This window comes from Empidonax traillii, unplaced genomic scaffold (assembly GCF_003031625.1).
Source record: "Empidonax traillii isolate 1590-97213 ecotype Southwest subspecies unplaced genomic scaffold, ASM303162v1 scaffold263:size1499331, whole genome shotgun sequence".
Classification (NCBI taxonomy): Eukaryota; Metazoa; Chordata; class Aves; order Passeriformes; family Tyrannidae; genus Empidonax; species Empidonax traillii.
The window spans coordinates 1,201,693-1,226,366 of NW_020955456.1; the positions used below are offsets into that span (position 1 = coordinate 1,201,693).

A 24,674-nucleotide genomic window follows, 5' to 3' on the forward strand; every position below is an offset into this window, starting at 1 on the left:
TGCATTCAATAAAACACTGACCTAGCAAAGACATTAGGAACTATCGTATGTCAACTGTGTCGCTGACATAAAGCTACTTGACCTACAGATCTCCAAATCAAGGGCCTTCTCCCTTCACCTCGCTTGGTTTGCACTGAGCCAGTTGTGTTGCAGGTAGAGCTTTGCGTGATAGGATTTTTGTTAGGGCTGGCCTTTAGTATCTGGCTTTGGGGTCTTCTTTTTTTTTTTTTTTTAAACTCTTTTAGTGACAAATCCACATGAGACTGCATGCAAAGCTTTTGGGCAATAATCCATTTTCCATTTTTTCCTATCTGACTGGTTTATTGCACATTCAAACTTACTGAAAGGATTAAATACACTCTATGAACAGGTCTGGCTTCCAAGCCATTTGGAAAAGCTCGGGCTGTGAGGACTCTGCTACTCCACCTGATGCCACAGCTGCATCTCCTCTCTCCTCTGCAAGAGTTGTGTAGTTCCATTTACGTCCCGACAACCAGAACTGCAGAAACTGGTCCCCAAGTGCCAAAAGATCCCCTACAGAACACGGGTCTGAACAGGCCTCTCCTGTAGAGTCTTGCAGGATGAGCATCTTCAGCCACCCCCTGCAAATCTCACTGCGTGGTACAATTTCACACCTCCAATGCAACCCTTAGTCCCAACAGCAAATCACAAGAATTATGGTCAATGGCAAAAGGAAAACCACAAACAAACAAAACAGAAAGATGCCAGGGTTTTGACACGTGTCTACTTTCTGTCCTATCACAGTTTAAAGCTATTATCAAATTCAATTAAAAAAAAAAGACAAAATAGAAGTATTCCAGTAGACGCCTCCTAAGAACGATCTCTTACCCACGGCCGAATTTCAATGCCCTATTCCATAAACATAACATCTGTTAAATGGTTCAGTAATGAATCTCTCTAAATATCAGGCTTGCCAAAGAAAAAAAAAATCCTATACGAGCAAGTCTGCTTGACTTAGGTTTAGACATGTTTGACAGATAAGTGGGTCTCTCTGAAGCCGTGTTATTTGTTAAAATACTGTCTCATCTCAGTGTGCAAAGTGGGGAAAAATGTTAGTGATTCAGGTATTTGATTTGCTTTTGTTTCCCCCGTGTTAAGAGAACAAACCTTTCAATATTAGTTTCAGATATTTGAAAAAACAGCCTTATATGGCTCTCTGGAGAAATTTTCATCCCTACAGAACTGAAGTCATAAATTCTTCCAGCAGCTTTCCACACTTTAAATGGACTCACTATATGGTTCCCCTTTCACCTCAACCTCCAAATAAACCTTTCCCAAGGCCAGAAAATTTGCAGCAGAAGTTTGCTCTGTTAACTCGGCTTTTAGTGATTTCCATGTGAGTCTCGGAATTTAAAAGTCAGGCAAACGCATCTGGGGTAAAACAGTGGCACAGAAATCACAGCTTTGGAGCTGAACGGATCTTCACCCTCTGTCTCCTCCTCACAAGGCTTCTCTGCAAACTACTTACTTCTGAATGAACTATGGAAAGTAATTCTGCAGGAGGAAATTAATTGTTGTCATGTGCAAAACAATCAGATTTCAGCCAGGACAACCAAAAAGACACCATTCGATACCATTTAAGCTGTCTCAGATTCCTTCACTTTTCTCAAGGTGAGCCACAGCTTCCACTGGGAGCTTCCTGCTAAGGCAGAACTTGGATTTCTTTACCTTTCAGTTAAGTGTTCATATGGAGGTATTTTCTGCTAGAAGTTTTTTTACTTTTTCAACAGGTGTTTAAAATGTGCAATGCAAATTCTGGTGCCAGTCAGACACTCTGCACCTGCTGGACTCTACAAAGGCTCAAGTTTGATTTAAGACAAACTAACCAGATGCACCTACCGGCTGCAAGTTCTCAGCAAATTAAGCTCATTCCTAATTACACTTTGATTCTCCTATTAAAAAAAAAAACCCACAGGTCGCTCACCCTATCACAATATGTGTTACAAATCTAGCAGAATATCCTGTGTAACCAAAGCCAAATGCTGAACTTGGCTGCATTTCGTTTGGGGGTGGGGGTGGGGGTAGGGGGTGGAACAAGAGGGAAGGGGTTATTGTAACAAAGGGGAGAAAATAGAGTTGGGAACCACCAACAAAAGCCCCGACCCCCCACCCCTCATCCACCAGCGGCGGAAGGGAAACAGCCCGATCTCTAAGTTGTCAGAGTTCTGATGCTTCAGACAGCTTAGCAGGAAGTTCACAGCAAGCTTCTTCTAGCTTTTGATTTGGTGGTCCATGAGCTAGCATCTGTTTCCTTTGGTTGCTTTTTTCACTCCACAGCAAACCCACATGTCTCTTCCACAGCTGTCAACAGCTTCTCATAAAGCTTCTCATATGACTCGTAAGGCGGAATGTCGATCCGGTTAAAGCTGGAGGGGAAATAAGAACACACTGGTCAATCTGAAATATTTATTGAGGGGGGATGGGGAATGCTGGAGCAGCTACATATAGATAGAACTTGTGAAAACTCCAAGAAAGCCTCAGCCACTTCAGTGGCCGAAGGAGACGGGATGAACAACAACTATTTCTGCAGCAGGAATGCACGGCTTAATAGGGAGGAGGAAGAGAGGAGGCTGATGCAGGAGACTTGCAAATAAAGCAAGACATCAGGCAGGCCTGCTCCCTGCCCTGCCTGCAGACAGCCTGTGCTGCTGCTGAAACCATTTCCTGCCTCTGATGGAGTGAGATTTCCGTGCAAGGGCTCGGGCTGTGCCTACACCGCATCAACAGCACGAGCTCCTGACGTCTGACAACTCAGCTTTGTAATAAAGAAACAAACTTACAAATGTCTGACTATCCAGAATAATCAGCTCTGGCAGAAATGAAAACCACAGAGAGTAAAGAAGACAAATCAAGGTTTAAGAAAAGAAAATTATTTTGCTGGCTGCAGAGTACAGATATTTCCAAGCTAACAGAGCGCACCTGGAGTCATCCATGTACATCCCTTGGCTAATCCATCCCCAGTACAAACAGAGATGACTCCTTTAAATCAAGACAAAGGGAGAGCAAGCACTGCTGTGCAGAGTGTTTCCATCTTACCAAGTGTGGGCTTTTGGAAGGTTGTCTGTGTTTGCATCTATTAAATGGATGGTAAACAGTCTGGGTCCTGCAGCGCCTGTAGAACCTTAGACAGACATTCTAGTTAATGCACTTCAACAAAACATCATTCACACACACAAATTTTGCTGCTTATAAAAAGGCATGAGAGGAAATTACAGTTCCAGCTGCAAACCTAAGTATGTCCCAGGCTAAATCTGCAGAGATATTTGCAGCTGATGACGGGGTGGCAGATGCAATAGGGCTGCCCAAGACAACCAATTTGCAGGCTGATACTTTGGAAAGCTGCTACATCTGGTATTAACAAAGCTGCACCTTCGAGAAAGAAAAGACTAAAGTGCAAGAAGGTTTTCCTTGTAAACCAGAACTACGTATTTTAATTTTGAACATCAATTTACTGTCAGCCAACAAATGGAATGCGATCAGGAGAACCCAGCAGCCAAGGGCGCTGCCACCTTTTCGATGACAAAACCTGTGATTTCCAGAAACTTGCTTTAAAGTCCAACGGTTTGTTGCCAAACTAAGAAGGGAGGGCAATTCTCACGTGAAAAAGTCATTCAGTCAGCTCTGTATTCCCGTGGATGTTTGCATGCAATGATTTTAACATCAGTGCACAGAGCTGTAGGACACTGAGGAGCCAGTATTAACACCAGCCAAGGCACTGCACGGTAACAGATTTACCAAACCCTGCGGCAGCCCCAGAGCTGCTGACAAATCTGACAAATGTAACTCTGCTCTCAGGCCCTGAAGTTTGCAAGTGCTTGAGTTATCCAGAGTCCCTCTGATACTTTACAAGGGGCCCGTAAATACCACACCGCTTTTATCTCCCTCCCCCACCGCACGTGAACTCGGCCTCCACATCAGTCACCTTGTAAAGCCTTGAAACCTTGAAGTGGGACACGCGTCGAGCCCGTCACGAACTGCAGCAGCCTGGCCCTCCTCTCCTCATCAAAGGTTTCCACCGCCTGCCAGAACCACTTCACGATGTTGCTGTCGGCCATGCAGTGCTTTAGGCGGGTGTTGGACTTCCAGTCGTTCAGGTCTATCTTATCCAGCCCTCCTATGATGAGCTGTTGAAAAGATTAGAAAGTGCTTTCACCTTGGGAGTCGCTGCAGTTATAAAAACACACATCCAACCACCTCATGTGAGGCCTGGAATTGTTCAGGTGCTTCAAGCGGCTTTTTGGTGTGAGGTAACACTCCAAGCCAGTACAGGTCAGGCAGTAAATCTTTCGGTTTAACTGCAATGAATTGGCAGCACCAGAACTTTTCACAAGGAACCAGAGTCAGAGGGCCCTGCAAGAGCTGCTTTATTAAATCTGTGCTACCTGAAAGGCACAGCCTCTCTTTATGAGGGTAGAGCATGAATCTGGAAGAAGACAAGCCATCTGCTGCCTGACACAGCATCATTGTCCTGATGAAGGATCGTCCTAGAAGTGCCAACAACAGCTATGACAGAATCCTGCTCCGTTTATGGGAACATCTGAGCTGCTTTGTTGTTCCACAACAAACTACAGAAACTTCTCATCTGTTTTCTGACGCCGTCTGTGAGAGGCTCTGACACAGACCAGACAAACCACTTCCAATCTCTTTTCCTGAAAATACCAGGCTGCAAAAAAAACCCCCTAAAATCTAACCACCTCCCCAGCAATCAAAATAAAAGCACAGAGAAAACTTCATCCCTCCAAACAAAACGTGTCATATTCTAAATTTCCCATATTATTCCATACTGAGGATCACATTCCTGAGAGCTGCCATTTGGCAGCTGCCTTCTTGTGCCACCAAAGCAGCACTCACTTACACCTGTGCACATTATTAGGACAGTTGTGACTGCTCTGACGTGGACAGTGTTGAAATATTTAATGGATTTCTAATCTGCCTTTTCAAGCAAATGGAATGCAGTAACTTTGTGGGATTAATCAAAATGAATGACTGGCTAGCACAAAGCTCCAATACCACAAATGCTTGCTACTCCACAGGTTGCCTTTTTTTTTTTTAAAAAAGGCAAACCCAAAGAAAACTTGCTGTAACAGGTATTACTTTAAGAGCCTTCTGCACCTCAGGATTTAATAATAAGACAGATTATTTATTATTTTGTTTCGTGTATGCTCTACCCTTCTGTTTTTAGTCCCTGTAAACCCTGTCCTGTGTGCATACAGAAACAGCCATGCATGAAAAGTTACTGGACAAAGCAAGTTCTGGGGCAGGTAACATGTCAGGTCTTGCCAGCAATTCCTCAAACTTGAAGCGCTCCCTCCCTGCTCAGACCACCTGCCTCGAGCATTAGTCCTTGCACAGACTCCATGGTGTATTTGTCTTTCCCTGTTTAAGTAGCCCTCTCAATAATATTAATCCAAAGAATGTCTAAAATAAACCACAAAGGGGTTGGTTAAACAAATACCCTGCTTTCTGGTATGTAAATTGGAATAAGTTTTGTGGGTTTTCTTGTCCTTGGTTGCTTTGGCTTTTTTTAATCAGGGCTTGGTTGCGGATCAAACAAATTACAAAACAATGCTCCGTGTGGATAAAACATACCTCGAGTTCCTTCTGGTCGAAAGGCTTAAGGAGATGTTGAGGAATAAGTTCATTAAAACCTTTCTGCAGAGCCAGGAACTGTGCCTCTATTCCTCTCATAAACCGCCAGTTCACATACAACCTGTGAGGGGGAGGAAGAAACAGTCAGGGATGATGAGCTGGATGGGACTGGGATATTTGTAGCAGAGCTGGGAAACGCTCATTTTACAGAGGAACTTGTTTTAATACACACAGTCTGTGTTATGAAAGAAGTGCTTATCAGTTCCTTGCACCATCGACAGAAAAACCAGTGTACACTTCACAGCTTCGTCCTCCCAGCTCTTACAGTAGCGCATTGTGTGAAAACATTTGTGTCATTTATGACCCAGGTATTTCCACCCAAAACACTTGTTTCACTGGTCTCACTATATACAAAAAAAATTTAATCTGTTTACTGCCTCCTTTCCACTGCACTGGCAGGACATCCTTCTGTTCTGCAATACCTGACATATTCTTTCTTGTTCTCTTCTGTCACCGGAATATTCCTGCCATTTGGTTTGAGCTCGTGCTGTAAAATCCTCCCGAAAGCGTTGTGTTCCACACAGAACGTATGGTCCAGGACAGGGGTGATGTCATTCTCCCTGGCAACGGACAGACAGAGGGAAAACTTACTATTTCTGATATTTTGGTAACTCTCAGGGGTGATGCTGACGGTTATTTGAACACTTAGGCGATCTTCAAGCTAAACCTACCAACTACCCACCCGCATTTCACCCACTAGAGGAATATTGCCACAATCACCTATTTCTGTATAGTTTAGAGCGTTCTGAAGAGCCTGATCAGACATGGGACATCCATCTAACTCTAGGAAATCTCAGGATAATGAACAAAAACAGATATACCCCCCCCCCTCCCCATATACATACACCCAGCAGGATCTGCTCTGCTGTCACACAGCGTGGAGCACGGAAGAGATCACGTGCCGTGAACTCAACACCATCAGTAACTTTAAACAGAAGATTCAAACAGCATTTAGGAAAAGAAACTGAGGGAATGCAAAGCAGTGCTGAAGAGCCCCAAAGCTACACTGAATGTTGGATTTTGTTCTGAGCTGTAAGCATACAGAAGCCTGAATTACTTCAATTTCTTTTAATTTCAATCAAAGTTGGTTTTCTTCCGAAGGCGGTGGTGCTTCCCCTCAGACCTCTGTCCCAAGTCTGGATTTTGCTATTGTGATATTCTACCACACCCATGCAATATTTAATGATTAATGAAGTATTTACTTCACTGCAAGGAGAGCGAACAGTTTTCAATGAGAGCTTTTCCTCAAGTACCCTGAGCTCTCTGACACAGAAGCAGCAGTTTAATGATTTTGCACAGATCTCCACCATTACAGTTTTTTGAAAATACTTTCTGTGAAGTGTTACCTCACTACTGCCAACAAACTCTACCCCATTTTCTCCACAGTGAGACTGCTGACAAAGGCAGTACTTACAAGATCCAGACTAAGCTTTTGTGTAATTCTGGGTCGACAGACTCCAGGTCGGAGAGCTGGATGGGCTTCCCCAGGAGCTGCTTGTAAAAGGGCACGGTGAACCCCCCGTTGATGTAGTGTCCATGGAACACAGCCAGACCCATTATCCGCCCCACAAAGTGGAAATAAGACAAATGGTCCTGCAGGGAGAGAGGAGAGATTGGAGAGAGAGAGAGAGAAGAATGAGAGTCAGGCTTTGGGAAGACACTGACATCTTGTGGCTCCACCTGTGCCCTCGGTGGAACGTTCAGCATATCCTGTAACCCTCCAGGCAAGAGGAGACAATGTTTTCCCTCATGACACAACCAAAACCAAAGCCTTTAATTATTAAATACCTCAAACAAGTCTCTGTGCATTAGTTCATTAATAAATTGGATTCAAGTCCTCCAGACCTCTCAAAGGGCAAAACTCAGATAAAGCAAATCCCTGTAAAACCCCCAGAATGCAAGGGGATATGACAATTCCAAACAAATTACTTAATTTTTTGTTTAACCAACGTGCCCTTGAAGAAGCAGGCCATGTGCTTGTTTCCTTCATTCCTTGCATCTTCCTTTTAAACTGACTTTTGAAAACTGAGGTGTAAGTCCTACGGTTGACATTCTTCCAATCTCACCTTCCAGTGCAAATGTCAGCAAATGTCATGTCAGGAAGAATTCCCTGTACTAATACAGAACTGCTGCTCCTTTTAGGGTCTGCATCAATATAAATCCTCCAGTAAGAAAAAAAGCAAGCACAGGAGTGAAGTGAGAAAGGGCAAGCAAGGGATACATCCCTAAAAGTCACGGGGTGGGCACTGCTGGGAATGCAATGCTGCGTGCACAACCAGCTGCTCAGGGTGAAGATGAATTTCATCTGTGTCTTGTCCTCTCAGAATCACTGTGCATCCCAATCAGCACTGGGGAGTCTCAAAGAAATCAGGTACTTATCAAAAGGACACCTCCTCTATCGTGTTTTTAATCTCTGAACAAAGCCCCCCTGCTCCATACCATCTCAATATAAAACATGAACACCACCTTATTCTGCTTCACCCTCCAGTTTAGACTCTTCTCGTGGAAGAACAGCTACAAAACACTGCAGGGGACATCTGTTAAAGCAGGAATGTCACTCAGAAATTACTACTTACAGGATTGATAGAAGAGTCTGGATTGATTTGCAGCATGTAAATATTATCTGTGGAGTACTGGAAGAGTCCATAATAGGGATTCAACATTTCATGGCACAGTAAATACAACCACTCTCTGCCCCAAAAAAAAAAAAAAAAAATTAGAAGGGTGCAACTTAAGTTTCAGATAACACAATTATTGTGAATTATCAGTTGTGAAAAAGGCTTATTTCAAAATCCCATCATTTTGTGCTGCCCCCCATTTGCAGACCAAAAAAAGGTATGATTAAAACGCCACAGTGTCCTGTTCCATTCACAGGCAGACTTGGTTTAGTTTAGAAGCACTGAAGGGATTATGACCAATTAGAGAAGGTACAGCAAGCTGTCAGACAATGCCATCAACTAATTGAGTCCGAACAACATAGGCTTCCAAAAAAATCCTGACTGTGTACAGAGTTCAGCTATTCGCAGCCTGCAAGATCTGCTCCTCTGCAACCTCTACAGGATAAAGAAGTATTCCAAAAATCTGCTGTTCAGAATCAGTTCAGTCACTGGTGATCTTTAGAAAAGCTGTTTTTCCCTCCAGCTTGGTGACCAGAGAATCTCTGCTGAAGGGACAGAGACCAAACGCAGTAAGAGGAGGGGTTGGGTAAATTCTCTCAGTAACACACAAGGACCTAGAATGGAACTAAAGCCATTTCTGACCTCCCAGCTCACCCTGACAAACACCCCTTTGTTGTTAAATTTGGGCACTCAGCCCAGGTCCAAAATATTCTGAGAGACATATCAATTTTAATGCTTGGAAGTGGAGCTGTACTGATCTGAAAGAGTCAGTTGCAACTAATGGGCAATTACGAAAGACATCGGGGCAACAGGATGTCAGCACTGGAGACGCCTCAGGTGAGGCAGCTCAGAATGTTCCAGCTTCTTCCCTTTGTCCAGGGATTGATTACTGAAAGACACCTAAGTGGGAAATGCAGCCTTTGTGGATTTGAGACATTTCTCAGTGAATTTACACAAAGCACCTGAGCCACCACAAAGGTGAGCGTTTCACTGATGCTACAATCAGTTCCAGAACCTCAGATCTGAGGCAACCCACAGGGGATTATTGTTATTTTTAAGAGGGAGGCAAGTCCTCGCTAAAATTTCAGCCTTTGTTTGGGATGAGTTCATCTCCACTGCTGCTCCAATGGATCAGAGGGCTCTCCTGAATGTTCCCTGGAAATCAGAAAGGTGTGTTTAACAAAACTGTTCCTGTGACCCGGATCTGACTTCAGAGTCTGGACACCTCCTGAGAGACCTCACAGCCTGAGCTGATCACACTTTCCAGTTCCACAACTTTCAGTGGGACAAATATTAAATCAAAAACTTGCACTTTTCCAATCTACCAATTGATACAAAGAACAAAGCTACAACCTCTGCCTGTAAAATACACCATAAATAACTTACACACACCATTAACAGAGAACTCTAGAGGGAATGGCATCAGCCACAGGGAACTTAAAGGACAATTTTACAGTTAATAAGTGTCAGACAAACCTCCCAATTCTCACCTTGCTACTCCCCCATAGTCCAGGCCTTCCTCTCCTCGGAATTTCACCATGAGCCTCTTTTTCAAGTCCTTTGGCCTCATCTTCATTATCTGACGGTAGGATTCCTGGGGGGGTATTTGTACAATTAGATATTCTATTTCCTCGCTGTAATTAAGTCTATTACGATTTCTGTAACCCTGCAATTAAAATTTCTGCATTTCTGTAACACACAGACTGTTACTCAACAACAGAAGACACGATTGTGTGCGAGTGCCAACCCGAAGCAAATTCCAATGACAACTCTTTGTACCACGTGGGGAGTGGGATTCACTCCCTCTCTCTCACGAGCAAACTCTGCTATAACCAACAATCAGCTTTACTTAATTCTGGAGTGTCAAAACCTGCTGCTGGTAGTGAAACAAACGAAATACCTCAAATATTTCCTCTCTGGATACTTCAATCCGACAGTGCCCAGCCTGAGGTTGCTGAAGGGAGAGCTCATGTCTAAGGACTTTCAGCTTTTGTACCAAGTCTCTCTCGTATCTCTGTGCAGGCAACTCCTCCCCCTCTTCCAGGGATCCCTCATTTGGAGCTGGCAAAGGCTGCTGGCTGGGCTCTTTCAGCTGGCATTGATGGCTTTGAAAGAAAAGGAAAGTGTTTATTCAGGAAGCATGACAATAAGGGATATGTAAAAAAACGATGGGAGAACTGATTAGGCTTCTCTAAGAGGAACCTGGAGGTGTGTATTCAGGTGAATTTTTTAATTTTCTGATTTTTTTGATTTTTTTTTTTTTAATTAAGTAACTTGTGTAGCATCATTACCCAACATTCAGGGATGTAAGGAACACAGGTGTTTAAAATGAAGAGTTTCAGCATTTCTGAGCTCCATTTTTATATGGCAAATACACACTGTGGAAGGCTGTGGAGCATGATCACTGAATGCTGACTAAATCTGTGTGGCATTCTCCCATATGGAGACAACTTTCAAGGGTGTAACACGAAAAGAGATCTCTAATGGAACAAACAACAGCTTTATAAATGGAACTGTCTAACAACTGCAGCTAATTTTATTCCAGCTCCGTGCAAAATGAGGCTGGGGATTCCAACACAGTAAAAATACTGCATCTATGGGTGTCAAAAGAGAAAGCTGTGCTCGTCCCAAATAGCTGCAGCTTCGTACATTCAACTATCCTCACCCAGCAGTGCTCTATTTGGGTTGTGAAGCGATTATTTTTCGGATACAGAGATTCTCCAGCTGGCTTCAAGCACGGGCAACTCAGATCTCAGGCCAAGTCTGATCTTGGGCACAAGCAGCACTGCCAGGCTGCCTGCAGGGTCAGTTCCACAACAGTTCAGCTGCCTTTGCACGATGCAGAGCTTGATCTTCCTAAATCCTGTTAAACCCCAGCTGGCTGTGCATAGCACCAGTTGACCACACTCCAGCTGGCTTTATATTCCTGCTGTCTGGAGCTCCAGGGAACAAGAGCCAGGCCACGTCCAGCTAGAACTGCTCATCCAGACAGGCAGTGATGGGGAAGCCCTGACAGATCCTCGACCCCACAGCCCAGCAATTCCAGGACCGTGCATTTGCTCCAGCACTGCTTGGGGAAATTTTGTCAAACCAGCTTGAAGAGGTTAGCGTTGAGCCAAAATAAGCAAGGCCTCCCTTAAACCTGAGGACTGTACTCTGAGCAGAGGAAAAACCTTCCTGAAGAGCCTCTGCAAAAAAAACTGAGGACCAATGGTCAGACCCTGAGTATAGACTGGTTGCATCTGCTCACCAGCATCATTATCATTCAGGTTTTCAGCCCCACATGACTCTCAAACTGTAGCTAAAACTGGACAAAAATTCAAGGTTTAAGAATCCAAACTTGACATGAGTTATTTATCAGGCAAGACCCTTACTTCATGATGTGATGTAGTCGTGGATCTGTGAATTGTGTGGTTCTGTTGTTGTGATCTACAAAATATATTCTTCCTGAAACTGTACTTCTGACTTCCCAGCCTGGGGGCAGAGGTCCCAGTTCATCACAATTCACACTGTTAAGGTCTCTACAGAGAAAAAGAAACAACATGTTAATGCACATCTGAAGTTAAGATGAAACCACTTTACACAGAGGGGGCAGGACGAGTGAACTGGGTGCTCGGGGACTGAGGCCATGGAAGTCTTGGGAAGGACAGAACACATTTAGGTGCTGACAGGGATTCTGAGGGCTGTAAAAGGAGGCTGTAAAAAGACTTTTTTTTTTTTTTTTCCATAGCAAAAATTTCACAGAAAAATTCCCATTAACACTAATGAGATCCGTGTGCAGAAAACCATTAACAATTAAACCAAGGCCTCTGTGCCAACCAAAGTCTCCAAACACCCCTCAGAGGATAAGGCAGCCAAATACTAAGGTCACTCAAGAAAATAAAAATCCCCTGTTAAATTAGACATAAGAACTCTAAATCCTAACTACTGGACTGATAAATCATTTAGAGTAAGGCTTTATCAACACATTCATCCTTTTCACCCTAAATAGATTTCAGGTATCACTTCCAGGTAGTGTTTGAACTCAGTTATGTAGGATGTATTTACACCTAAGAAATTGAAAATTGAGGCTCCAGCCCCCTAAGAGAGGAAAACACTAATGGTGGCAAGAAAAGGGAGGAAGGACACCCGAGGATTATTTTTAGGCACAAACACTATTGTTAAGCAAAGCATTCTCCAGACAGCTGGCACGGATTCAGGGCTGAAGGCACCACTTAATGCATTTCCTTACCTAAATCTAAGCATGCAACTTGTGTATAAATGAGTCAACTGAGAGGCTTTAGAAAGGCAGGAATGCTCTGCACACAGGAGGTTCCTCGGTGTCACAGGGAGTGTAAGCCAAGGGGACACACAGGCAGACAGACAAGGCCTTGTTGGGCTCCTTAAAGAAGATTATGGTTGGAAGCATTTGCTGGGAGCAGCTGTGCCTCTGAAAGTGCTGCAGAGATCTGACTGCAGCAAGTTTTAACCCAGGTCTCTGCTGGAGGCCAAGGCTGGGTTTTTGCACCACAAAAGCTGTAGAAGGAGTCACCTTTAACTAGAATAAGTGTGAGCTGTGACTCACAACACACTGCTGTGTCCACTTATGTGGCTGGTCCTGGAACCCTGGCTCTGGGATTGGGGCAGAGAAGCAACAGAACCTTTTATTAGGCTGATCAGCATCACTTGAGGAAGAGAGAAGGCTTTGGGCACACAAGTGACACAAACGAACAAGCACTGTCATTTCTTCTTCCAACAATACCAGCTAATCTAACATCAGCTATTTTCTGCCTCTCTCTCAGCTTTATTTTTCATTTCCTTCCATACACTGTGCTTTTATCAACACTTCTGCCTACACACTACTTTATATCATTTCTCTAATATCCTGTATCACACTCCTGTATTATCCAGGCAGTGCAGCAGCTGAGAGTTACAAACTTCACATTTCACTCTTGAATCTGGGGTGCAGGTGGTCCCTGAAACACCCCAGATCCAGAGCTCCTTGAGGAAGAGCACCAGACCTTGCTTACAAAGACCTGGATTAACTGCAGGTTAAGGTTTAAAGAGGCTTTGCTAAATTAATCATGTGAAGGATTCAATTTTCTAGCTGCAAATCACTGGCCTAAAGCATAAAAAAACCTCAACTCCATTTCAAGTTTAAATATAACAATCTCTGCTTCAGTTACACATAAGTGAGCAATAATAAAGCTAAAGTTGCAAGTTCAATACTCAAGAAACAATTATTTTAAGAAAGTAGTCAGCTTTTTCTTCATTTTGCAGTCAAAAGATTCAGAGATTTGTAGCTTCACCAAAAACCACAGTCACATCGACATTTTAGGAAGAATTTTTCAAACAGGAATTCCTGAAGGGCTACATATTCTCCCCCTTTTGTTTTGCATAATTCATAAGTAAATTATTCTTTCTTTCAAAAAGAGTAATCCTTAATGTTTGGTGAAAACGTAATTAGAAAGATCCAAAATTATTCTTCTGCTGGGAGCTCCCCCTTTAAAGTCAGACAGGCCATTTCATAGATCTTTGCTCTTAAAGATCCAGCATCCTGTCACACTCCCCTCCCAAAAACCCCCTGACTTTTTAACTATAAATACATACCTTGGTATCCTTGGGTCATGCCATGTGCTAACTCCAGTCTGTGTGTGCAAAAAATAAACCTGTCCCTGTACCGTTGTTCTTTGCTCTATTAAAAAGAAGAAAGATTATTCTAAATAACAAATGAATAAACAGTTTAAAGCCATGAAAATATTTTGTTTGTCAGATCTAGGAGAAAGCACTGGAGCTATCCCCCTGACCTCTGGCAGAATGGATTGGTTTGTCCTTCTAAAATTTGCTCTGGCTACACATTTCAGCATTCTCTTGAAACTCACAGATCCGTGCACCAACATGTTTCAGTCAGTATTTTTATTTTTAGCTTTTGAGACAACCCAAAGCCTCAAACTAGATTTCTTTACTCCTAGATTTGCTGGGCTCTTTTCCGAGATTTAGATTCTCCTTAATCCCATCCTCCCTAATCTCCTCCACTACTGGCTGCTTTGTTGCTTTTATATATTTTTCCTGATCTCTCCTCAAACGTGGGCTCTAAACCCACACAACACGCCGAGGGGGATGGAAAAAAAAATAGCGCGTTCCCACTCTAGTTTGAAGAGCTCTTTACATTCCTTCTCCCCGGATACACAGCCACGATTAGCAGTGAATCCACACCACAACCTCACGTTTAATTCACCACCAACTCCTCGGTGTAGCCAGACCATCAGCCAGCCCCAGACTCCCAATCTGCTCCGCTCAGCCCCTTCTCCAAAGCGCAGCCCAGCTGTGGGGACGCTCCTACCGTAGCCCTCGGGCAGCTCTGGCGATTGGTGCCCGTGGGGCCGGTTCTGAGGTGTCTGGGCGTGGGCTCGGAGGTCGGGGGTGCGGAGCCGCTGCGCCTGCAGCCGCTGCTCCTGGCTGGGGGACTCCCCGAAGCGGCAGCCGCCTCCTCCGGCCGCTCCCGTCGTGTCCGTGTAGGGCGCCGGCTCCTCCAGGAAACAGCTCAGCGGCCTGCCCGGCCCGGAGTCTTCATAGACCGTTCTGAAAATGGGGAAACTTCGAGAGTTTCCATCACCAGAGAAGTGAATGCAGAAATAGCTGTTCCCTCCCTCCTTGTTACTTCAAGCACTGTGGCTTTCAGCCCAATTTATGCCCCTTTCCTAATGTTTTAATAACCAAATTTCTCAGGGAAGTGCCACAAGCGCTGGTAACAAAACATCACAAGTCCTACCCAGTTAAGCTTATTTTCTTCAAGTAATTATCCAGCTATAACCTTAGAATCATAGAATCACAGAATTAACTGGGTTGGAAGAGACCTCCAAGATCACCAAGTCCAACCCCACTGTGATTACTAGATCATTACTTTCTGCATAGTTGATAGCAGATAATGGATTCATATTCCCAGGCACACTGATATTTAATATTTCTAATGTTAATTATAGTCTCTCCACACATAAACCGTTTTATTAATTAAGTGTAAAGCAAACAATCCTTACCCTTCATTCTCCAAAAGCCCTCTGCAGTCTACTACAGAACCTCCTGTGCCTATTCTGTCCCGTGTCTGTAAACTGACTGAAATTAAAAAAAAAAAAAAAACACAAACTCAGGTTAATAAAAAAACAACTGCATCTTAAAAACAACAAAAAAGCTACACAATCCACATTTATACAGGGGAAAATATTAAGGAAAGCTCCCTCCTACACAGGAGAGCACATCACTTACCGGAACTCCTTCTCTAATCTTAAAGCATTACTGATTTTTTTAAAAAGGAGAAGAGAAACCAGAAGCTCATCCCCTCAAAACTTGAGTATATTTCTATAAATATCAAACATGTCAAGTTCTACATCTGGGTTTCACGAGGATCCAGAAAGGGAAGCTGGAAAAAAACTGTTCACCACTAGATGTCATCATTAGGGTGAGAATTTGGGGTTTGCCAAATACATTTATGTATCACTGAAAAGCTTGGCTTGGGTGGGGGCAGAAAACGTGTGGGGGGAAATAGCTGTAAAATTAACACTGCCTTGCTGAAATCTGGAAATGGGTTACATGAGTCAAAAGTATTACACTAGAAATGTATAAAATTTCTCTTAGCTCCTCCAGCTTATGCAATTTAATCCCGTTAAAAATCACCAGAAGCAACACAAGGAAAAGGCACCGAAGCAACGACAGAGGTTTGCTTTTTTAACACAACCTTGGGGGATTTCCCAAGCAGGTGGAATGTGAGACCATCCTTACCCACTATTTGGCCTCGGACAGCATCGGTGTCCGTGGGGTTGAGTTTGCATAGATCCAAACGCTGGTCTGCAAAGGAGAACGGGAGAGATCAGCCCTGGCAAGGGGTGGGTGGGGACATCATTTACTACTCAGGGACAGGGCATGGAGGGTTCTTGATCACCCCAGGTAGGAATTGCTCTTACATCCAGTATCTTTTAGCCTGCTGATGGCATTGGAGAGGAGTCGGACACACCCCAGGAAGCCAGCTCCCTGTTTCTTATGGATTTTTTTATGGTTCCATACACTGATGGTTATGGAATCTGTTTTCCCGACGTATCTAGGAAAAACACATATTAAAAGAGTAATTTTAGAAATAACAAGCTCTTTTTACTCCACAGAATTGATGCTGTAATTGGTACAAATTCTGACACATTTTGGTACATCAGTCATGGCTCTTTATTATAAATACACAAGTGCTTACGCCCCAAATGCTGTTATTAATGAATTACTGCACAACGATTTCACACAGCATGGGAAATTGATATTGCTGCAGCATGAATTTAACTACAGCCAGCCTCATTAAAAACTAAACAACAAGTCAATTAAGAGACAAAACTTTGGAATTTATGGTTCTAATAATTTGAAGGAAATAAATCATTACAACAAGGGCAGTCTCTTGTAAAAGCTGGATGGCACTGCTCCAGCAGAGCTCACTCTAAGCACTTGTGCTGTACCTGACACACAAATATTTCTGAATTCAAACACCAAAAAGCAAAGCACCAATCCTTTACTAAGAGGTGATTTCTTGCTGAAACAAATCAGTACCCTGAGAGGGCAGGGTTAGATGGGACATTAAGAAGAAATTCTCCCCTGTGAGGGTGGAAGGCCCTGGCACAGGTTGCCCAGAGAAGCTGTGGCTGCCCCATCCCTGTAAGTGTCCAAGGCCAGGTTGGACGGGGCTTGGAGCAATTTGGGATAGCAGAAGGTGTCCCTGCCCATGGCAGGGGATGGAATGGGATGAGCTTTAAGGTCCCTTCCAACCCAAACCACTCTGGGATTCTATGACACGTGAACAACTCTTGCTAACACGAAATCAATCTGCAGTGCCAACCCTTGCACTCCAGAGAAATCTCTGGAATATTATTTACTTATGACCTTACAACCAACTCACAGATCGTAATGCTGGTTCCATTTGGGGTCCAACGTGTTCTTCACAGTGTCAGTGGAATGGCACTGACCTGACCCATCCACAACTATTTTTGCAAATGGGTCAGGAAGTCCTGTGGAAGGGAAAAGGTGCCATTAAACACAGCCCTTTGTTTTGGTTCTTCCCAGACAATGCCAGCCAGAACTTCTGCTCCCCCCTCCAAGAAAGGGAAGTTGCCATTACCCTAAAACTGTTTTAGTTAACCCTGTCTTTGGGATGGATGCTCTTGGTACCCTCCAGCGCAGAGCTGTGAGCAGCAGACTGACCCCAGGTGGCATCATCAGAATTTGGGAGCCCTCAGCCTTTTCACCCCTAAATTCTACACAACCTACAACTCAGAGTAAGATGTACTCAGGTAGTAAGGCAGTGCTCCTGCAAGAAGGCAACCAAATGACACACCACAGCCATGCACCATCTACAAACAAATCTGATTAAGCCAGAGCAGAAAGTTACACAATCAGGACATACTTACTGAAGAAATCTTTCTTTGCAAGATTCTTGGCACATAATACTGCAAAACAAAACAGCAGATAAAGAAATGTTAAGGCCGTAAAACAAAGCTTCCTGGTAATCACATCAGCTCAAATAATACCTGATCATAATTCAGAAAACCCACCTAAATATTAAATGTGAGCATTGTTTTCTTTATCTCTGATTGGAACGTGGATTTACATAAAAATTCCTTTGCTGCTGCAGTTCTATTGTTACAACACACAGAAGATTTAATGAAAGTCCCTTTGCATTAAAACCTCCTGATTTTCTATACTTCATGCTTACACAAATGCTAAACCAGATTTTTGTTGTTGTTTCACAATCCACCCAGTTCAGAACAAGGATTATACGGTTTCTGAACTAAGGAAATTGAATTCCCCTGTCCTGGGATTGCTGGAGGAGACCTCTCTCTGCTAAGTGCCATCAAAGGCAGTGCAGCCTCCTGCTCCCACAGACACACGGCGAAACAAGACATGGGAGGGATCCTGCAACAGCAAAAGCAATCTGTAAACACAGCAAGGTCTGGGGGTCAGTATGACAGGAACTCACTCAGGAGAAAAACAAACATCCTGGTAAAAAAAAAGAAAAAAAAAAATCTGCACCAAGAAGTTTTCCTGCCAAAGAGCCACAAATGAGACACTGATTCCCTCTCTGCAGTTCTACTCACCAGCACAGCGGTTTAAGGAAGAATTAGATCAGGAAACTCACATCAATCTCCATTTCTACCAGGTCTATCACCAGCTACAAGGCTAATTTTGCTTTTCCAGAAGGGCTGCTCAGTACGATCTCAGCAATCCGAGCTGTTTGGCATCCATTAAAAACAACTCCAGAGCCAAAGAGGAAAATATTAGAGCCTGAACTTATCTCAAACTGGGATCCAAGGGAGGAAGGTAACCATAAAAACCCTAATTACTCTTTCCTCCAGTGGGGAAAAGAGATCTTTCAGGGTGAGAATGAAGGCTCAGAAGATACTCAATTCCTCCTGTATAGGCCATTCCTCCCTCTCATCTGCATCTTCCCTTGTTCCTGATTTACCCTCAGCCTCGCTGTAATTCTACACCGTGGAGAGGGAAGGTGCAAAGGAACAAATACTTTATTTATTTATTTATTTATTTATTTATAGACTTCTATTAGAATTCCACCTCTCAGCACTCCCTACCCAACACAGCCAGCAGAATAAAAACTGCCCTCACCTCACATGTCAAGTAAACAGACCCAAGAAATCCACTGTTTAACCCAGAAGCTCATGGGAAAAAAAAAATACACAAATCCTCCGTCTTAGCAATAATTAAAGCAGCCACACAGGAAACTATTTTTAGAATGGATTAAAAATTACTTATTTCTTACACTGGCAAACTGTATAATCAGAGAAAGCTTCTCCTGTGGGTTTGTTTTTTTTTTTTTTTTTTTTGGTGTGTTTAAACAACTGACCAAAAAAGAAAAATCTGCAGGACTCTGGCAATTCAACGGGAAACAAACCAGGATTACAGAACCACCATCCGCTGCTCCGTGGAAGCAGGACAGAGCAACCTTTAACTTCCTCTTCCTGTTGTGAGCCCTTCAGAGGGAAAAATACCCCAAAACCAGGGACTAAGTACAGGTAAAATCAGAACTTTTGTGTGCTACCACCAGCCAAAAGGGATTTTAAAGTTCCTGCGAGAGGTTTTTAAAACCCAATAACTCCTTTTAATTCGCCATGCCCGATTTTTAGAATAATTTATTGAGCTGGAGGGGTATGACAACTGTAACTCTGAGCACATGGTCTGTCTATATAATTATTACCTTTATTCTATCTTTCAGGTGTGCTATCTAGAGCTAAACAGCAACATAAATTTCTAAAGCTCTTATTGAAGAATTATGCTTTTCCTTTAACTCTTTTCCCCCTGCCACAGCCTTCCAGTCTGCAGCAGATGAGCTCAGCTGCCAATTTTCCACTCGCAGCCTGCGAAACCCTCAATTTTCGGTTGCAAAAAAATCATTACCCTTTCTTGTAAGAAAAATATTGGCACAGCAGCTAATGGCTGAAATCAACCTTTATGGAGCAATCTCCAGGATCAGGCTGCCTGAGATGGACCACTGGCTCTGTTCCACTATTTGCATATTAAACCCACTCGAGCAAAAAATATTTTCGAGAGCTCTATCACTTAAAAGGCAGAGATTTCTAAATTCCGGTAAAGAAACAGGTGACAGGGGTCAGCAGAGGGAGACTTGGATGTGAAACCATGCCAGCAGTGGAGCAGACAGCCCCTCCCTGCCCTGCAAAGACGGGAATGTGCCAGATTTCCCTCTAAAACTCGTCCTCTCCAAGAGGAGAGACCTGTAGGCTGCTACTCAAAGCCTGAAATCCATGAACTCGGGTAGGTTTAGCTACAAGGGCTTCAAAAGTTTTTAATTTTATCCCTGGCTCAGAGGGGGTTTAGGAGAATGGGATGGATCCTTAACTGGAAACCAGGTGCCCTTTGCCCAGGCCTTGCCCAAACCCCGTCTTTGCCCGTTTCCCAAAGTGCTTTCTCTTTTGCCTTTTCTTTCTTTTAAACAAGGAAAGTTTCGGGCTTGTCAGCAGGAACCCTCTCCCTGCATTTGCTGCAACGTTACAAAAGGCACTAATTCCCCTGACTTGGGCATTTACATCCTGCCTCCTCAAAGTCAACCGACTTGTTTGAGCCTGACACAGGATTTGTTTATGCTCTTCTCTGGATTGCTGCACAGCACTGCACAACTCCTCCTTTCAATGCAGCAGATCCCAAACACCACCGAAACAATGTCTGTACATCTAGATTAGAATATTTATAAAGGGATGGGAATGTTTTCTTAAGCACCTGACATTACTGAGATAATTTCAAAGGCCAAATTAGCCAGCTGGGTGAAGTATTAGTGTGAAAGCGTATTTGGCAGGAGGTGAAGGAAGGACGAGCCTTAGACAGAGTCAGTATCCACCCTGGGGATGTAACTTGAGTGAGTTGAGAGGTTCCTCTGCCAGCCCCTGGTTGTCCACCCTGCTTCCAAACAGAAGTGAATCATCTGCTGTGGTTCAGGAGGTGCCGCAGGAGCAGGACGGGTGCAGCGAGGAGAGCCCAGAGTGGCACCACGGTCTGAACAAGCCAGCTGAGAATTGCATCAGAAAGCTGCTGCTTCACCATCCCTGCAGCAGGAGCAGCATTTCAGGAAAGAGGCACGGTCTGGGTGAGGACAGACCCAGCCTAGAAAATCAAAGCCTGGTGTGCAAGTTCTCCTCCTGAGCTGTCGGCGCTCAAGGGATGGATGTTGGTCTGTGAGAGAGTCCTCACATCACCGACTCTGCATCAGCACTGCATTTATTCACACACAACACGGAACTCCTCAGTTTGGAAGGGACCATAAGCATCACCAAGTCCAGCTTTCACCCCAGAGCACTCTGCTAAGATGCTACAACCGTTTCCAGCTGCCCAGCGTACAAACGAGGCAGTTGTGCTTTGACACCTGGGAGGGGGGGGGAAAGTAAAATAAATAAGGTAAGAGATGAAAATATTCTGTAGGTCCCAGCCCGTACCAATGCAAAACAGCAGGCAAATCTGCACCTGGGCCTGCATTCATGCCCACTTTGCAAGTTAAAGGGACAAGCCTCCTTAGTCAAATGAAGGACCTTTACATGTGGATATGATCTGAGCTACCCCAGCCTTCAATTTAGTGCCCAGGTTAATTGTGGAGACAAGACAAACCAGCAGTACGTCCACATCTCCCTCAGGAAAGGGGTGGGGGGGAAGGTTATAGTGAAAGATCCCGGCAAATGCACCTTTCAGCCATCTCTGGCCTTCCCCTGGATATTCCAGGTTAATAATTTATGCTTGCACAAACAGGCAGCCAGATTCCAGGATACAATGGTTTTACTTTCTGACAGAAGATAAACACAGGCTGATGACACAGAGAGGACTTCACTTAGTATTTCCTTCTGTGTAGACCATCTTCAATCACTGAGATATGCAGCATAATCATTACGAGCATCACAGGTTGGTGGGTTAAGATAGAACAACAACAATGAGGCTTTGGAAGAGAAAGCAATAAAAGATCTTGACATAAAATGAAACTAAAGTTACTGCATACTCCTGAAAAATGAAAAAGGCCACAAAGCAGGTCAAATTTGATGCATCCAAGTGATGGAAACATCTCAGAGTCTGCCCAGTTTTTGACTTGTGAAGTTGAGTTAGAATAGAGTTGCTTCAGCTCCACTGTCCAACAGCAGGACACCAGCTCACAGCAAAGATCCCACCATCCTGAAAAACAGTTTTTGGAAGGTTGCATGGCAAAAATAATGTGCCTAAAGTGGGGAAAAAAGCCTCCAAAAAAAAGAAGAAAAAAAGCAAACATCAGCTATTCACCACAAGCTGCTCTAATGCCCCAAAGCTCGTGGGCCAACAATTAAAATCTGAATCTGTTCTGTGAAATCACGTCTGATCCAAGCAATTCCGTGTATTTTGTGGAAAATACTCTGAATACCACGAGCCACCCCTTCTGAACCGCCTTTAGGAGCGGCTCTGCTTATCCTCCAGTTCCTGCACACAACCTCAGACGAGACCTCTCTGCAGATGAACGGCTGGGTTTAGTTCTACTGCCAGGCAACCCTGGCACCAGAAACACGGAGGTTTTACGTGTCTGCTCTTCCTGAGGGTGACAAGCATTTATGTGTGGCAGGGCACAAAAAAGTGGGGGTTTATGGGAGAGATGGCTGAAGGCAGCAAGTGTGTAAAAAATGCAGCTTCTTTACAGCTCCCACCTCCCTGAACTGAAACGCACCACTTTATTCACAAACTGCAGTTTAAAATTGTCACCGCAAAGGCCAAGCTTTCTATTCTAGTCCCTTCTTTTTTGTTTGCTTTAGGAATACTTTTGGTCTTTCCCTTTGCCTGCTGGAGACTGAAATGCAGGAATCCACGGACGGCTTTAACTTCTCGGTGACCGAACCCGACCCGCTGCAGCGCCTGCGAGCACAGAGATAAACAAACCCACAGCCAAAGAAACCAATTAGCTGGATGGAGCTAATTTCATCCCGCCATGTACCCTGAGTGGCCTTCACTAATGATCTCAGCATCACGGTGCCAACGAGATTTGCAACCTGAGACGTGAGCCCAGCAGAAAAAACCGCCGAGACCCCTCTGACGTCAGGCCCCGCATTCGTGCCCTGACATTGGAAGGCTAGCCCTGAACTCGTGTTAAACCAGCCCTTGACTACCAGATTAAAGCAGCGCTTCATTACAAACCCCTCAGTTCTCAAAGAGTTGCTGGAGTTGATACATGAAGCCTTTTTGTGGCCCTTTTGTGTAGGCTGCAGTAAAAATCAAAGCCTCTTTTCAAGGCACGGTCTCCTCGTGGGTTGGAACTTGGCTTTGTGCAGCCACTTGCAAACACCAGACAACTTTGAAGAGATCTTCAAAAAACCACACACCCAGAAAAAGCCATTTTTATTAGTCCATTAACATGTCATTAAAGTATCTGCTTAGCCAGGAATCAAAATTCCATCCTACCTAAGCAGAAACTAGTCACGAATGAGAGGCAGCTCTCGCAGTGCAAACAAAACCAAGTTGACAAAACACAAGAGGGTTTCATCTCCAGGATTCCTAGGAATTACTCAAACTGAAAAATTCTCCTGGGCACTGACCAACCATAAGTCTTCATGTCCACGCCACCAAGGGCTGATTTAGCTCTCAGGAACATAAATCACTGAAAAACCCAGCACAGGGCTATTGGAAGAACAACTCATAAAATTGCCAGTTAACTGAGACTGTGCAACACAAGACCGGTACAGCAAGTTTAAGAATGTAAAACTTGGAGAAACACTTTTATAGAGTTATAGAATCAGCTGAAGAACTTTGCAGGGATAAAAGAGGGAGATCAACAGGAAGCTGAATTAATGCTTATGTACAGAATCAGAGAAAGGTGCACAAATCAGAGGTGGAAATAAGCTAATCAATTATCCCTCATAACAAACTCTTCTTTCTCTTCTTCCCCCTCTGCTCACCCATAACAAATGCCTGAGATAAAGGTTACCTCTCAGATTAAATCTTTCATTAAATCCCAGCTATTGCATCCATTTCCTGATGACTTTGCTACACCTTCCTGTAATCCAGGCCAAGAACTTTGTCATCTGCTCCACAGAGTTCCCTGTTTCCTAGATAGGCATAAACTCCAAATATCCCCGAGTGCCTGAGTCTTACAGACCTGCCCATGGGATTTATCTGTGCCATGGACCACAGGGCAAATTCCAGCTGCATCAAGTTTCTATTTCTCACTCAAATCATCCTCCCAAGGGCTTTTTTTTTTTTTTTAAAGTTGATTTTTTAGGGCAAACCTTCCATAAATTGCTGTTTCACCACCTTTAGCTAATTATTGGCCCTACAGTGGCTGCTCAGTCCTCCAGCTCCACAGTACATCTGTCAGAACCACAGCCAAGCGGGATAATGGTGTTGTAAGGAGAGATTTCCATAATTCAGTCAAGTTTTTGCCTTGTCAAAGAGCCCACAAATGGTCTCCCAACTCCCTGAAAACAAAGGATACGCTCAGGCTTCAGCTACAGCATCAGCTTGTGCACACACCCGTGAGATACAGAAACATCTGTAAAGAACTCAAAAATTCTGTTAAAACCACACAGAATAATATCCTGTTCTCAGGGCAAATACAACCTCTTAGCTGAGAACTAAACAAAAACAATTTCAACGACAAAATTCCTACTGGGAATACAAAACGGCCTTTTATATTTACTCTTCCCTGCGCAAGTTGTAGTTCCTGGGATCAGCACAGCTCTGGAATTCTTCCCTTATTCAATCTCTTGCATCTCCCACCACGTGCCCTTGCATTGAATTATTCATACTTCCGAGCAAGTGGTGTCTATCAGGACAGGCTTCTCTGCAAGGCTTGCACATTCCTGTGCTCACACTTCGGATCAGACACCAACGTGCGCTCTGCGGCATCATCACCATCAT

The 24,674-nt window shown here is 44.0% G+C and overlaps 1 protein-coding gene across 1 annotated transcript; it reads right to left on the reverse strand.

The window, feature by feature from the left end:
• Positions 1 to 723: 723 nt before the first annotated feature.
• SMURF1 (SMAD specific E3 ubiquitin protein ligase 1) lies at positions 724 to 24,674 on the reverse strand. Its single transcript, XM_027889470.1, has 18 exons — positions 24,647 to 24,674; positions 17,702 to 17,809; positions 17,194 to 17,302; positions 16,226 to 16,359; positions 16,044 to 16,109; positions 15,305 to 15,380; positions 14,611 to 14,849; positions 13,878 to 13,962; positions 11,663 to 11,809; positions 10,189 to 10,393; positions 9,779 to 9,882; positions 8,247 to 8,361; positions 7,085 to 7,263; positions 6,093 to 6,230; positions 5,611 to 5,731; positions 3,944 to 4,145; positions 3,058 to 3,133; positions 724 to 2,387 (listed from the first exon to the last, which is right to left on the reverse strand). Exons 1-18 carry the CDS (start codon positions 24,672 to 24,674, stop codon positions 2,288 to 2,290), a joined length of 2,232 nt encoding a protein of 743 aa, XP_027745271.1. The 3' UTR covers positions 724 to 2,287.